At 36.4% G+C, this 17,250-nt stretch overlaps 1 protein-coding gene across 1 annotated transcript in view; it reads left to right on the top strand.

The window, feature by feature from the left end:
- Window positions 1–17,250, top strand: part of DCC (DCC netrin 1 receptor) — a 1,045,570-nt gene that overhangs the window by 722,958 nt on the left and 305,362 nt on the right. Inside the window, exon 8 of the mRNA XM_081802524.1 lies at window positions 8,065–8,219. Within this exon, the coding sequence (XP_081658650.1) occupies window positions 8,065–8,219 (155 nt within the window). The remainder of the gene's footprint in view (window positions 1–8,064; window positions 8,220–17,250) is intronic.

The following is a 17,250-nucleotide window of genomic DNA, read 5'->3' as shown; positions in this document are numbered from 1 at the left end:
TTTTTCATAGATGGCTTTTATGATATTGAGGTATGTACCCTCGATCCCTATACTCTGAAGAGTTTTGATCAAGAAAGGATGCTGTACTTTGTCAAAAGCTTTTTCTGCATCTATTGAGAGGATCATATGATTCTTGTTCTTTCTTTTGTTAATGTATTGTATCACATTGATTGATTTGCAGATGTTGAACCAACCTTGCAGCCCATGAGTCATATTTATTAAGGGACAGAGGCTGAAACTAAACAAAATTAACGATTTGAAACAAAAAGCTTTTTTTCCATGAGAAGATAGTTTTTTAATGTTTTATTGCAGTAGCTATTTGTTATGTAACTAGTCTCTTGAATGTATACTAGATGCTGAAACAGAGATTATATTAAAATAAAATTTTTAAAAGTTTGTCCCTCAGACTATGCTTTTTAACAATTCAAGAAAAAAAGGAACTTACAGGCAAAATTTAGTCAAAATACCTCTGACCAACTAGATGATCTCCATTTCCCTATGCTTTATCTGGTGGCGAGTCACCTCTGAACCCACTTTTCCTTCAAGATAGCTCTTGATTTCAGACTCTGGCTCTGGGGTAATAAAGAGTGTAGCATTGGGTAGCTGTTACTGCTGTCATTTTGAGCCTTATTCTAGTAGACACCATATTTTAGTTTTGAAATCTTATCATTGTACCATTCTTGTCACTGAAGAAATAAAAGTGAAAGTGGAGTGGATAAAAAGGGGATGCTAAACATCTTTCCATTAAAAGTAACATAATTCCTTCCCTATAAAGCACCATTAATGTAACTCACCCCCCCTTGAAGCAACTAATTAGGTGTTTGATACCTCAAGACAGCATTTGTTGCTCACCTCACAAGTGTAACTAAATGTTAACACCCTGGTGCACTTAGGCAAGACAATATGTGTTTACTTAAAGTGTATACTAGAGACATGTTGTTACAAATGGTCCAGTAAGAAACAGTATCATGCTTACTCTTTAAAAGTCTCCTTACTTCTGAAATGTAAATTACAGAAGTGCTAAATTCAGTTAAACACACACACACACAATTTTCTGTTCCCAACAAAGAATGTTAGACTAGAAAGGCTCCTTTGAATAGATCCCACTCTGTTTTCAAATAATGAAAACAAAATCCAGGAAGGTGAAGTGATATGCCAAAGGTCACCCACATAAGTTGGGATAGAAAAATGGAATCACAAATGTTGGCGAGGATGTGGAGAAAGGGGAACCCTCTTACACTGTTGGTGGGAATGCAAGCTGGTACAGCCACTCTAGAAAAAGTCTGGAGGTTCTTCAAAAAGTTGAAAATAGAGCTACTGTATGACCCAGCAATTGCACTACTGGATATTTACCCCAAAGATACAAATGTACTGATCCGAAGGGGCACATGCACCCCAATGTTCATAGCAGCAATGTCCCTAATAGCCAGACTGTGGAAGGAGCCAAGATGTCCTTCAACAGATGAATGGATAAAGAAGATGTGGTTCCTATATACAATGGAATATTACTCAGCCATCAGAAAGGATGAATACCTACCATTTCACCGACATGGATGGAACTGGAGGGGATTATGCTAAGTGAAATAAGTCAAGCAGAGAAAGACAATTACCATATAGTTTCACTCATTTGTGGAACATAAGGAATAACACAGAGGACCATAGGGGAAGGGAGGGAAAACTGAATGGGAAGAAATCAGAGAGGGAGACAAACGATGAAAGACTCTGGACTCCAGGAAACAAACTGAGGGTTTCAGAAGGAAGGGGGAGTGGGGGAATGGGGTAGCTGGGTGATGGGCATTAAGGAGGGCACATGTTGTGGTGAGCACTGGGAGTTATACGCAACTAATAAATCGTTGAAAACTACATCAAAACTAATGATGTTGGCTAACTGAACATAATAATAAAAAAAAGAAATTAAAAAAAAAAAAAGAAAGAAAAATGGAATCAGATCCAGCTCTCTAAATGTTTTGGAGATCACACTATGTGGAGATGTTATACAATTATTCTATTAACATTTTTACATTTATTTATGTATTCATTTAAAAATTTGTGAGCACCGACAACATAGCCATTTTTATATTCACTGGGCGTATATGCTGAGTGCCAACAAAATGTGAATTGAATATGGCTTCTCTTCTGAAGTAATTCACAACTGAGTTAAAGACAGGCATACCTATTAATACAATGTGGTATGTGCTACAATAGATCTATAAACCAAGAGCAGCAAAACCATGAAAGAAAGACTAATGCTGCTGGAATCACAGGACATGATAGTAGGAAAGCTCAAGTCAAGAGATTTTATTTGAATTGGGTTGGAAGAATGAACAAGCTTTTGCCAAACTGAGAAGGAACTGTGAGTCAGGAGAAGGTAACTCCAGGATAACTGAAGCAAAACAAAACTAAACCAAACTAATAAAAGGCAGAATGACAGCAGACTGAGAAGCAGAGATGGGTATGGTGTTGCAGGGCAGAGTTAATCATTGTAGATGAGTGTGAAAGGTTTCGGCCACATCTTGAAGGTCTTTGGATCTTGTCACAAGGAGTTGCGATGTATTAACCATAGAATGGCAAGCAGCACAAAATTTCAGGCATGCAGTTGACAGATTACAGATGTTAGGAGAGTATCTCCATCAATAGAAGAAAGAACTGGGAAGACCAATGACAAAAAAAAAAAAAAAAAACAGAAAAGCTATTATTATAATACAGTACACTGTAAGTACTGTATGCACAAGGGTGCATTCTGTGCTACCATCTTGGACTTCATGCCTCAAAATGTATCAGCATCTAAGACTTCACAATCTGATCTCAGAAAAGCAGCAGCATTGTCTTTATTAGGTGAAAGAGTGTGGAGTGTGCTTTTATTTATTTTTTAAGATTTTATTTATTTATTTTAGCGAGAGAGAGGAAGAGAGCAGGGGGAGGGGTAAAGGGGGATGGAGAGGGACCAGCAGACTCCATGCTGACCACCGAGCCCAACTCCGGGCTCAATCTCATGACCCTGAGATCATGACCTGAGCTAAAACCCAGAGTCAGACGCTTAACTGAATGAGCCATCCAGGCGCCCCAAGAGTATGCTTTTAAAACATAGCTGTTATTGTCTAAGAAACCTCTACCAGGTGACCTAAAGCACCTAAAACTAGAGTTTACAAGAAAGAAATTTCTCCTATTTGTGAACTCTTCTTGGTCTCCATGTAGAGGTCAAAGAAGGCAAGTTGCCTACAGTTATTTTCAGCCAGCAGGAGGAGACAGACTTTTTATATTTATATTCTTTGTGAATTTTCAATGGATGAAGTTATAGTGAATGGATTCTAGAAAGCACAGGTGCCTTGTTCCTTTTACTTCAGCCAACTAATCTTGAACCTGCCCGAGCCCCACACTACCAACTCAGAGTCAAGGTAACAGAAGTGAGGTCATGAAGCTTTGTCTGACAATATATCTGATGCCACACGGGGTGCCTGGGTGGCTCAGTCGTTAAGTGTCTGCCTTCGGCTCAGGTCATAATCCCAGGGTCCTGGGATTGAACCCCGCGTCGGGCTCCCTACTTGGCAGGAAGCCTGCGTCTCCCTCTCCCCCTGCTTGTGTTCCTGCTCTCGCTATCTCTCTCTCTGTGTCAAATAAATAAATAAAATCTTAAAAAAAATATATACATATATATATATATATAATCTGATGCCACAGACCATTACTCTGAGCTCTGTGAATTGGAAAGCAATTATGTCTTCAGAGTCATAGGAGAGAACTTCAGCCAGAGACAGCTGGTCTTGGCCCCTGATGCTTTTCTAGGGGTAGTTGGTGCAGTGACAGGCAGAACACCCCAACAGAATAATTAGGCAAATTCCTAACAGCAACTGGTCTCTGTTCTTCAGCACCTAGTGTGTTTATCTGCCCATTTACAGAAGAGAATCGACCAGAGTGCACAGAGGGAAAATCCTAATTACCAGCTGGTCCAAGTGGAGGCTCTGGAGAGTGTAACCACTTCAGGTGGCTGCCTTTGGCTTATTGGGAGACCAGAGAAACACAGAATAATAAATTGCCCTTCCAAACTCAGGTTTTACTTACTTGTTGGGAAGTGGTTTGTGTTTAATTTTGCAACTACTAAAGCATGGAAGGAATGATCAAAAGCCCCCTGTCAATCTTTGGGGCTTGAACTGAACAAATCTGTGAAGGATGACAGGCAGGAAATGCCAATTTCCCAGAATGCGTTTGTATGCCTTTAGCAGTTTGAAGACCCCCCTCGTAGGACCCGAGGAAGCACCAGAGCAGCCTGGCAACAAAGCCCAGGCACTAGCTGTGTGGACATCACATTTCACAGGGCTGTTCAGCTATGCTGTGGAATGCAAGGAACACCGTTCCTTCTCAATTTGCTGTCAGTGAAGCCTCCACCTTTGAAAGATATTACTATTTTCATTATCAGAACTTATTCAATACCTCTAGTTATGACCACTTTTAAAATTTAACTTGTCTTGGAAAACAAGATTAATCTATAATTAAAATATAAAATTAAATATAAAAATATATAAAATTAAATATAAAAAAAGTGTTTTGTTTTATTTTGTTTGAGGGGAGTAAAGGGGGAGCAGGCCCATAGAGCTCAATGAAATCTATTTATGTATTTTTTTCTTTATGACTATACCTCTTATTAATTTCTCTCCTCAAATTCCTCGTTCTAAACACTTTGTGGAAATGTCCTCTTCTTGGACTCAAGAGTGCTTATTTCTTATGAGGTCATGGTGGTATTTTGTTATAATAATAAAAATAACAGCAGTAACTACCATGTGTATGAGACTCCATGTTGACTCCCAGGCAACCTGCCTCCTGCCTCATGTGGTTTACATACAGCATCTCTTTTAGTTTTTAAGAAACTCGATGAGGTAAACATTTTCATGGCACCAATCAGCACCTGAGGAATCAGGCTCAGATAAATTAATAAGAAAATCAAAACAACAATCTCAGACTTAAGAATGCTGAATCCACTTCACAGGGTCCAAAGCATTTTGATGCAACCTCACTTTGATAAGATGAGCAGATTTCTGAAAAGTGGCACATAAATTTGAAATAAAGTTTAGATTAAATCATTGTTTTAAGCCACTAAGAGCCTACACTGAAGAAGCGTGGTCAATCCAGGGCAGTACCAGCATGTGATGAGTAGAGGTGTGGAGTTGTGTTGAAGGTAATTATGGAAAAACACACTGTATTTGCTTCAACTGTATTTTTTTCCAGATTGCTACCATAGAAGTATTTTCTAAAAATGCTTTGCTCACACTTTATGTAATATGGAGGAAGCATCAATTGTTCATATCAATGAATATACTTTTTTTGATGACTACTATTAGTTTGGAATACTTTTTGGAGGCTGATAGAGATTATGGGAACATAAAACTCTCTTCCTCATAATAAAATCCAGCATCCACTTTTATATGTGCGTGCTATTTTCATTATATGATCTTGGACATTCTTACATGGGCATACCCAGATTTTCTTGCCTCTTTTCCTCTGAAGGATGTCTGTTCAAGAGACTATGCCAGCATGTTCCAGAACATAGCTCTTTAGCTCAGTTTTTTAGTAGTATATGAATAAAGTCAATTATGAAGGTTGTCTTTCCTCATAGACACCCAAGAAGTTTGGTATGCAAATCTGACCTTCAATGACATCTATGTTGCTTATATGCCTAGAAAAGATATCACAGCAGGTGACAGATTCATCTCACAGTGGTTTCGAATGCCTAGAATCCCTTCTACTCCTTTGGAAACTTATGTCTTCTACCCAAAGTGCCCATGATCCAAATAGGTCCCACAATTGTTTCCCCACAATTGTTGCGTGATATCAATACTGTGTTTAAAGGATGAAGCCCCAGGTTCCATTTTTAACTCTGCTATCCACTAACTCTGAGTCCTTTGGGGAAAAAAAAAAAATAATGCTGTTTTTCCAAAGTACACTTTTGCATCTGTAAAATGATGATAAAATCACCCTATCTATATAAAAGGGCTCCATGAGGCAATGTATCTAAAAGTTCTTCTGCTAAAGAAAAATAAATAAGATGCAAAAATCCATATATCCATAAGACATGCAATCTGATTATGAGGATTTTCTTTTACAAAACAATTTGTTGGCCTAAATAATCTTAGGTGGGTAGAATAGAACAGTGTGGTAAGTGGTATGTGGGAGCATTAACTGATGTCTTATCCCTACCTACTTTCAGTTACTGTTGAATCCCACCCAGACCCTGCCCCCCACCTCCCCATTGTAAGTCACAGTTCAGCCTTGAGGCAACTTAACAGAGCACTCCTAAAGAAATACCTAAACCTTAGGCTATATTAAGATTCATACAGGGTATTTGTTTGGCTGGTTTTTATTGTGGTAAATATATATAACATGATATTTACAGTTTTAACCATTTTTAAGTGTGGTATACTTCATACTATGGTATAAAGTACATTCAAAGAACTATCACCACTCTCTATCTCTAAAACTTTTTCATCTACCCCAATTGAAACTCTGTAGCCACTGAATAACTTCCTTTTCCTCTCTCCCCCTAGACTCTGGTAATCACTCAGGGTATATATTTTAATTATTAGTAGTACTGGATAAAATAACACTAATTGCTGTAACAAACAAAACCTAAAATTCATAATGACTCAAAACTGTTTGATTCTATAAAGTAGAAAAGGGATGTTCCTGATTGCCAGGCAGTTCTTCTCCCAGCTCTTCTCCAGAATTCTTGAAAATTTTGACTCGTCTATTATCAACATATGGCTCCCAAAGTAGCCATGCTTGCCTACCCCAAGCTCATGGGTGAAGGAAGAGAACACAGAGGTAACCATGTGTGCAGTTTTTCTAGGCCATGCCTGGAATCAGCACATGATGTGTACACTCAAACTCACTGGGTAGACTGAGTCACATGGTTTCATCTAGACCTCATAGGAAATCCTGTCTAGCATGTGAAGAAGAAGAAATGGGTTTGAGAATGAATCAGCCAGTCTCTGTCATATCCATCAAATTCACATTGCACACATGCCCAAGAATCACCAGTAATGCCCTTAAAACTTGGTCTTTATTTTTCTCTTTGGAAACCTGCTTTGCCCTGACAGAAAACTGGGTTTCATTTTAAATATCTCCCCAGACAAAATAAAACCAAATGGCAAAATTAAAATGTACATACAATCCCACTAAGTTGCAAGAGATACTATCTAGCAATAGAAAACTTAAGAAACAATTGAGTAGCTTAGAAGTTCCTTCTTCACCTGCCAGTCAATTATATGACACCAAGGGGGCTACGAGTATCTACAAATCATGTGTATTCCTAAATGATACTTTAGGAGTTATTGTTTCTTATATATTAGCATCTATTATCAGTAGAGCTTGCCCTATCTTAATATGTACTACAAATTGCCCCAGGATCAGCAAAGTAATTCATTGGTCTGGAACCACTGAGGAAGCTTTTGGTTGAGAAATGAAATGGATACACGTAGATGTGGCTTGAAGAACAAGGCAAGTAGACATGTGTTGCAGTTTCTCCTCACGTAGAAAGGAATCTACCCTCCTTCACTAATTGCACTTAACTTAACCACAGGAGCTCAAGCTCCATGCGCATCAACACTTAGCATCTGCCTTTTCCTTTCATACAATGAGAGAAGATGCATAAATTCATTTGTTGGCAATACTGACAAAGACCGATTTGTGGAATAATTGAAACCTTGATTTCTGTCATTAGCCGGATGTTTACAAAATGCATCTTCCTGTCTACATTCCAGATGTTTCTTCTTATTTTAGTAGCTCTTTGTCATGAGTTTTGAATTCTAAATTGTGTTGAGGGAAAAGACTTTTGTTTGCAAGTTTCATGGGAATGGCATAAACTTGAGCTCCCCCAAAACCCTGCAGTATTTATGTGTAGATCCTTCCAGTGTGCTTCTCATAGTAAACCTTAGAGGCCTTGATTTACAGCAGAGTCAGCATGAAATGAGTAAGCAAACCTTAGTCCACCTCACTGCTTTGGCACGTTAAATAAAGGTTTGGCTAAAAGTATTGATGTTAGAATAATCTTTCCCTGAACCTTTTACTTCCCAGGGAACGAGCATTGAACACATCCCAGCCTGGGGCCCTTCAGCTTACGGTGGGAAACCTGAAGCCAGAAGCCATGTACACCTTCCGAGTTGTGGCCTACAATGAGTGGGGACCAGGGGAGAGTTCTCAACCCATCAAAGTGGCCACTCAGCCTGAATGTGAGTATAAACATAGAAGGACACATTTAGAAAGTATTTCTTTTTGCTGGCAATATCCTTGAATCCTGTCATAAAAATTAAGGTGACAAAATGGAAGGAATATTTCTGAAAGCAACATATTTAACTTGAGCATTTTTAAAGGTAAGATAACTTTTTAAAAAAATGGCCTCCCCACTTAGGCCATAATGGCAAAATAACAACTAGAAAGGTCTAATCTATCCATCCGGTCTCCATGTTCACTTCCTAAGTGATTGACTTACTCTGCCAGCCAGGCCTTTATCATCAGCATCAGGTTTCATCCTCCTCCACTCGCTTTTTGGGTTTCCTAAGTTTGTCTATAAAGAACACCAAAGGTGAAAGAACAAGCACCTAGGACTTCCAAATACAGGGACTCGTTAAAGAACTTAAACATGCACTGGAAACCCTTAAGGAAATTCCAAAAGCCAAACTCGACTCAAGAAATGTAAAGAGGCTGTACATTTGAAAGATATCTACCTTATACAATTTGGGGCGTTTTTTCCCTACAATCTTTAATGTTATTTGAAAAAATTGATTACTGATGAGCAGTTTGCCAGCTTTATTTTGTTAAAAAGTTAAAAAGTTATAATCTAAAGCCTAAATGAAGTGACTACCTATAACAAACTACATTATTTAGACATCTAGTTGTATCTACTCCTTTTTCTTTTTATTAATGATACTATTCTGCTTGGATTCCTGTTCATTTTATTTAAAACTATGTTTCATTTTATAATCATTTCATATGCTTTTGGAAGAAGGTGAAGTAGAAATTAGAAATATTTTAATTGGTAAATATGAGGAAATAATCTTTGCATTATGTCACTGCTTGAGTGTTTTATTTTATTTAAAGATCTTATTTATTTGAGAGAGAGTGTGTGTGAGTGTGTGTGTGTGTGTGTGTGTGTGCATGAGTGGGGGGAGGAGCAGAGGGAGAAGGAGAAGCAGACACCCCCCTGAGTCTGTGCTGGGCTTGATCCCAGGACCCTGAGATTATGACCTGAGCTGAAGTCAGACACTTAACCAACTGAGCCACCCAGGTGCCCCTACTTCTTGGGTATTTTAAATCAGCATGTTGAAGAAGAGAGAGCAGTAACCCTCTGGTAGGTAGTCTGGGTGCTGGTATCATGTTCTATATTTGGCAAAATCTACATTTTTTTCCACTTAGCCAAGGCTACAAAGAAAAGATGATAAGAAATTGGAATTAAATATTTATTAGGGGTGGGGAGATACCTAAGCTGTACAAATCTTAGAAATATTTGCCTCATGGAAATAAAACCTCAGATAGCATCTTTAAAAACGTAGTAATGTACAGATTTCAGGTAACGTTTAGGAAATACAGGCTCCCATGCAGGACCCAGAAGCTACAGCAGGGCATTAAGCCCTATTCCATGCAGGACTTTGCACAACATCACTGGTTGTTATGCCCATGAATGAGGCTGGTTCTACTTCCAAGTTTCTGTTCTTGAGAATGTTTTTAAATGTTTAGATTTAAATCACTAAATAATGCCAACTTCCACTTCACAATGTCTATGTTTTAGTCATTAGTTTCTTCATTGACTTACTCTTAATAGATCATATAGAGAGAGAATCAATAACTTTTATGAATATTTGGTATTTATAATTAACAAAGTTAAATCAAAATTAAATCAAAATACATATTTTTAAAAGAATGGTATATGCCATGTTGTATGTCAACTGACAGTTAAAAAACTCATCAAAAATTCTCTAAAGGGGATGGAACTGGAGGGTATTATGCTAAGTGAAATAAGTCAATCAGAGAAAGACAATTATCATATGGTTTCACTCATATGTGGAATATAAGGAATAGTGCAGAGGACAATAGGGGAAGGGAGGGAAAACTGAATGGGAAGAAATCAGAGAGAGACAAACTATGGGAGACTCTTGACTCCGGGAAACAAACTGAGGGTTGTGGCAAAGGAGGTGGGTGGTGGGTTAGGGTAACTAGGTGATGGGCATTAAGGAGGGCACATGATGTGATGAGCACTGGGTGTTATGCGCAATTGATGAATCATCGAACATTGTATCAAAACTAATCGTGTACTATATGTTGGCTAATTGAATTTAAATTTTAAACAAAGAAAAAATTCTCTAAAGGAAAACCTCATTCAATTTTCTAGTGGTAGAACTTAAACTTTAAAAGTATGTTCATTTTCAAAAGATCCAATTTCTACGAATTATCTGAATTCTTCACTTCCTAATCTTAATGTTATCCCTAGAATTGTTTTAGTGTACATTTCAAGGCTGACTGGCCATGATTACATTCTGGTAAAAACTCTAAGTAGTCAGCCTTGTTTTCTAAGACTGAGCATCATTATTTTTTCTTCTATCAATTCTATTGTTTCTAAGTCTCTAGCTTAAAAAATCAATTTCCAGAGGGTTTTTCTTTTTTAAATTCACTTTCTTTTATGCCAACTTTTTGAAGCCAAAGAAAAGACAAGAAAGTATTTTTCATTTGACACCAACTAAAAATAATACCTCATTTCATGAAAATATTACTCATCATATAACATTTTCTGCCATATTTAGTATCATTAATAAAAAGAAAATCAGACAGTGATTATTGGTATCATGCATATGGCCTTAACTTATTAAAAAAAAAAAACAATGCCATAATTCAATTTAGAAGTATGTTTAATGAACATCTGCTATGTTCCCAATACTATTCCCTGCCATCTGAGGCACGTTAGAAAAGCACATGTGTGTAATGAAATAATAGCACTTACAGATCTCAAGAGCTTCTAGAGGAAGCAAATACTCTAAATGTTTAACAATAATAAAACAAGTAGAGTAAGGGAACTTGTAACAAGTTGTTAAGTGAAATATTACCATCTTAATCATGGATGTACATGTGGGCCCATTACCTGTGATGGCTGAGGCATAGTGTCTAGTTATTTTTGTGTGCCTCAATCACATTGTGTCTGCCTCCTCAAATAAGTGTATTTCAAAGACCTTTGTATGTCTTCCATTCCTCCTCATTCAGAGAGTAGTCTGAGAATTTGTGCGGAGGACCTCACTGGGTGCTGGTCTCTGTAAGCATTTACTTTGCTTAGAAATTAGCATAAATGATCATAAAACTAAATGCCTGACTGAATAAAGCACACTGCTTCTTAGTACTGCTGTCTCATATAAGTTATCTTTTCCCCAAAAAATGAAATGTAGAATTTTTCTGCTTTAGTAACATGAAGGAGCTTTGAATTTTCTTTTTCATTAAGGGCAGTGATAATGGCCTTAGAATTCTAACCATACTTCAGCCTTTAGTAATAGCACTGTTTTATTAAATCACTTCTGTTCTTACCACTGTATGGAGTAAGAATTCTTTCCTTTGCAAGCCATTGTTTACTTGGATGGTGACCTGATTCTGTTCTGTTGAGAATTACATTGGATAATTCACCTCTTACTTGGTAGATAGGTAGATAAAAATAAATCAGCCTAGATAAACAGTACATTCAGAATATCCTTTAGATGTGCAAAACAGTTAGCCAACTCCTTCAATTCATTTAGATTAAGAATATTGTGTAACTCACTTGCTGTCTTTATTACAGACATTAGGATAAATAAATTATGTTAGCATGACTAATAGGTACTGCATGTGTATTTTATCTTCTGTTGTTAACACAAAATGCCATTTTGGCAATTTAAAATATGTCTAGGATAAGGAACACTTCATCTTCTTCAAGCCTCCTCAATAGAATACCAATTTCTGAGGAAGATGGAACATCCTAGAGATCCTGTGCTTCATTTCCTCCCCTCTCCTTTCCTCTCTTCACCTTCCCTTCACTTTCTCCCTTCATCTTGCTTCCCCCTTTCTTCCCCTCCCCCCCCCCCAACTAAGCCTACTGTTCTTTGTTTTTATAGGAAGTTCAAAGACTGATTTTATTATTTGGCTGGAATTTCAGAATTTAGAGGCAAGGGGTGGGGGGAAGGGGACATTTCTATCTTTATCTCTTTCCCTGACAAAATGATCTTATCTTTTGAAAATGTGTCTCATCTGGGTATGTGTTTAGTTGCTCCTTTTATCACTGTTTTTCCAAATATGATGTAGTAATTGTACACTAAAATTACATAGCTTTTATACAAATTGAATTTCAAGTTTTTCATAATATTTGAAAATATCAACTCTATTATAAAAACCATATTCTCAAGGAATAAACACTAATGGAAAATATGTCTGAAATATAAATCAGCCAGCAACTGTTTCTAAAAGTGCATACATTTTGTAGTAATCATTTAAAGAGATCAACAGCCCAAGATCCAGTTTATGAAATAATCACCCAGAATAGAAAAGCTTGATTTATAGGAAGGTTTATGTCCCCTGATTATATCTTCCTTTTGCTAAACCCTTGCTTCTTTCCCCTGCCTTTATGGTGTATAATTTCTCCACTGTGTTATCAGCCAGATTTAAGCTCCTGCCTGCTTAAGACTTGTCTAATCTTTTCATACCACATGTGGAGAGTTTTTGAATTATTATTTGGGGTCTTTTAAGATGCTGTTAAGTCAGTTTAATCGTGAAGGATGCTAAAATGGACCACATACTGGCTGGAGGCTTCAGTTAGAATGGGAAGCCTATTTGCTAGACCACAACCCAATTATCCACAAAACCCTTTTATATTTGAGTTATGAGTAATATTCTTAGTCCATTATATTTACACTGAAAAGATGAGTGAAAACTACCCCCCAAGTTGAGTCACTTTAGAATATAGTATCTAGAGGAATAGGCATATTTGCTTTTTCCCTCCTTCCTTGGAGATTATATATATATAATTCATTCATTCATTCATTCATTCATTCTAATACGGCTCTACTTGTATTGTTGTTATGGAGGGAACTGATAAGTCTCTGAACATTCTCTGTCCAAACATTACTACCTGCATCCTAGGTCAAGTTTCTTAATCCTTGAGACCTCAGTTTCCCCAACTATAAATTGGAGATATGATTTATTCCTCCTCTTCTTAGGTTGTGAAGAAGAAATGTGATAGCATATGGGAAGCTCTTGAGTCTTACCTGGCATCTAGTAGGCAGTCAATAGAGAGAAACTCCCTACCCCAACAGGATCAAATGGAAACATAATCCCAATTGCCTTGCACTTACAAACTAAGTGGGATACTCAGTAGGTAATAAGGCTAATATAATACCTTATTGATAGTTTGGAACTGGCTCAATTACTATACAGTCATTTATATATTTTATTACTTTTCCCCTAATTATCCTCTGCCTGTAATTTACCAGGCTATTATAGACCAGTTTGTCCTCTAATTTTGCCCAATATACATCTTTGCATCCCTAACTAAATTTTGAGGTCTTAAGATCAGAAAATACTATTATCCCATAAAATTGTCACAACATTGCCATTTTATGAATAGTTGGTTGCTTAAAGTTTGCTGGTAGAATCCAATCCATACTTAATATATGGCCGAGATAATAAATATCAGTTCTATTTATTTCATCATGCTTCTATAAATTAAGCAAACTAAGTAAATCATAGTACTGTCTAGCTCATTTATTTTATCATGTGAGCTGGTTTTCAGTGATTAAGTGCACTGTGTGGTGATCTGAGTAAATATTTGGGATGACTGTGGTGGGAAAGTTGAGCATGAACCAATGAACAATGGTTCAGTTGCATGGTCATGTGCATGACTGTAGGTTAATCATAGAAAGAAATAACGATAAGTACTGACATTCCATCTTTTCTTGGTAGTATCGAACCATGAGAGACGATGGACTCTGAAAAACAAACTGAGGGTTCTAGAGGGGAGGGGGTTGGGAGGATGGGTTAGCCTGGTGATGGGTATTGAGGAGGGCACGTTCTGCATGGAGCACTGGGTGTTATGCACAAACAATGAATCATGGAACACTACATCTAAAACTAATGATGTAATGTATGGGGATTAACATAAGAATAAAAAAATTAAAAAAAAAAAGATGAGAGACATTAAAGGCTTATGGTTTGGCATCCTCAGCAACAGAAGACTTAAGTAATCCATTTGGATTTAATGTCCAATTAGGTGAGGTATTATGTCTTTTATAATGAAATATAGTAGTGGAAGAATTAGAGATAGACTTGGGAGGATGTGTTTTTCAATCACACTAGAAGAGTTCAAAGCAAATGCAAGTCACCCTGTAGTTCATTCATGCATTTATTCATTCAATCAAAGATGATTCTTTTGTGCTAAGTTCTAGTCCTTCACTGTCCAGTATAGTAACTATTAGTCACATGTGTTTATTTAAGTTCATGTGCATTGAAGTAAAAAAAAAAAAAATTCAAAATTCAGGCACATTAGCCATATTTCAACTGTTAGGTAGCATTTAAAATTTAAATAAATTTGAAAACTAAAAATTCAATTCCTCAGCCTCATTAGCCACATTTCAATGGTTTATATATGCTATTGGCTACCACGTGGGATGGCACAGAGAACATTTCCATTATTGCAAACAGTTCTATTGGACACCATTAATCTAGACACTAATCTAGTACATGAGGATACAAAAGCAAGTCAGACATTATTCTGGCTTTCAAGGACTAATGGTCTAGTGGCAACTACTTTAAACAGACCATTAAAAACATTTAACAGATTAATCCTCTTTGAATGTTGAAAAAATAATTATGCATTGAATTAATATAAAAGATTTATTTTTAAAAGCCCACAGAATCTAGATCTGAATATATTCTCTGGTTCGTTACTTAAAGGTCTCTAAATATTTTCTCAGGTTAAAAACATGTAAGTATCTTTCAAAGCACAACTAAAGATGAAGGACAAAGATTACCTATTGCTTGAGTTCAACAGTGGGACAGTTTAAGTTCCATTCACCCAAAAGCTTCTGTTGGCTCAGTGTTATTTTCTTTTACTCTAAGCACAAAGCATAATTCAAGACTCTTCCACTCATATAACCAAACATCTAGAGAAGCTATCTGCTTGGTGAGAAATTATATAGAAATTATAATATCTATATTATATAGATAGGTAATACCTATAGATAGATATATAATAATATCTATAATATAGAGCAATATTAGAGAGTACAAAGAAAAAGGACATGGAAATATAATAACAATGAGAAGTTTTTGAGAAAAGTGGGTATCCAGCCTGGGATAAAGAGGGTTCCCCTATAGATAAGTTGATTTGGGGTTTAATTGCCTAGTTTGTTTATATACCCTACTAAAAATGAAAGTAGGTTGCTTGCTAAACTGAATTAGAGCAAACTGGAGCTTGAGCATCTTTAGGGATATTGTCATCTTGCCGGGGAAGCCAAATAAAACTCTCCTCCAAAGATAAAACAGCTGAGCTGAGCATTTTTATGGAACTCCTTCAGTTATATCTGATTCTATGAAGAGCTGGTGAATGTGGCTAGGGAAAAATACAGACAGAAAGAGTATGCTATTTTTACACATTTGTATTTGTACCTTTTCTTATCTTGAGAGGCTTTTTTAATCTATGCAGTTTATAAAAGCATTTATTGAGCACTTACTATGTGCCCAGTCCTCTGTAAGGTAGAAAATAAAATAAGATGGACAGAATAATACCAAAAAAAATAGGGATGAAATTTTTGATGAAAATATATCTGTAAGATACATTGTTCTATATCATACTGTGGGATCAAATTATTTCCTCTTTTTTTAAACCTAAAGTTACAGTTAAAAAGTATTAGTGTATAAATACTATATAATTTAGTGCACTTATATGTTACATTATTATAACACATAACATTATGTTATATATAGCACATAGGCTATTTAATACACATATATGTTATACACACATATATATGTTGTGTTTTAGTGTGCAATATTAATGTATTTTAGAAAGGATCTCAAGAAACTTATGGGTGACCGACCTGATATGATACCCAACCAAAATTAAATCACTTCACAATTTTTTGGATTCTTTTTGCTGTGGCTTGTATTCTGCCTGCTGTAATATATGATAAATGTTACATGCTACACGAAAAGGCAATAATATGACTATTGTTCTCTAACCCCAATGTTCCTGCATTATTATATTGTTTTAATAAAGATATTATTTCTACTTTGTAAGAAGATACCTAGGGAAAAGAAACCCATAACAGGTCCCTATTCTATGAAAACTGTTTTCTGTCTCAGCCCAATCTTCCCACACCTTGGGATGCCCCAAATCACATCCAATATAGGAGTTGAGTTGGTCCATAATTTCTGGTTACAGGATATTTGACAGGTACAGGGGATTGCCATGGATTGAAATTGAAAGATTTTGAGGTGATAACACACAATTACTGTGTTTGATTGTAGCTGTTAAAAGCGGAGTCAAGATGTTGCCCATCCATGTTCAGGAGGAAATGATCATGGAGTTTGTATCAACTGGAAGTTAAGCAGTAGAACTCTGAGCCTATGGTTAATGCAAGTAACTTTTTAATTACCACCTTTTTTAAATCCATAATTGGTGTTCCAGGTCTTCTAAATGGAAGGAGAGTGAAAGGTGATTAAGAACAATAATTCAGAGGTCAGACTGGTTTTGAATTCTGGCTTTTTCACTTACTAGCTAACTGGGTCTGCTAAACCACCATTTCCTCAGACATAAAAGAGAGACATCTTGCAGGAATGTTATAAAGTTTAAAAGAAAATCTGTAAAATGGATCACAATACATCATCAAAAGATTATTGAGAAGATTAAGTTAGATGATTAGTGTAAAATACTTATCTGATCCTGGTACTTTGCCAATCCTCATTAAGGGTAGCTCTTATAATCATGCATTCCTCCATTGCTGGATTCTAATTATTCCTCACATAATCATGTTCTTTAACATTGCACATAATTTGTTCATTTCTATCTCTGTGCTTTTCATGTGTGTTTGAAATGATCTCCTTTTTTCTTTAGGCTATTTCATAAGTCTCTTCTATTTCTATTTTAAGATTTTACTTAAGATTTCTAAGAGCAGAAAGCCTATTCAAGCTAAGTCACCACATGGATCAGTCTCTTAGCCTGCATAATCTCATTTTTCACTCTCCAGATTTGTTTGAACT

The sequence above is a fragment of the Leptonychotes weddellii genome, chromosome 13 (assembly GCF_054177405.1).
Source record: "Leptonychotes weddellii isolate Sample4059 chromosome 13, ASM5417740v2, whole genome shotgun sequence".
Lineage (NCBI taxonomy): Eukaryota > Metazoa > Chordata > Mammalia > Carnivora > Phocidae > Leptonychotes > Leptonychotes weddellii.
This window is presented reverse-complemented; position numbering and strand designations above follow the sequence as displayed.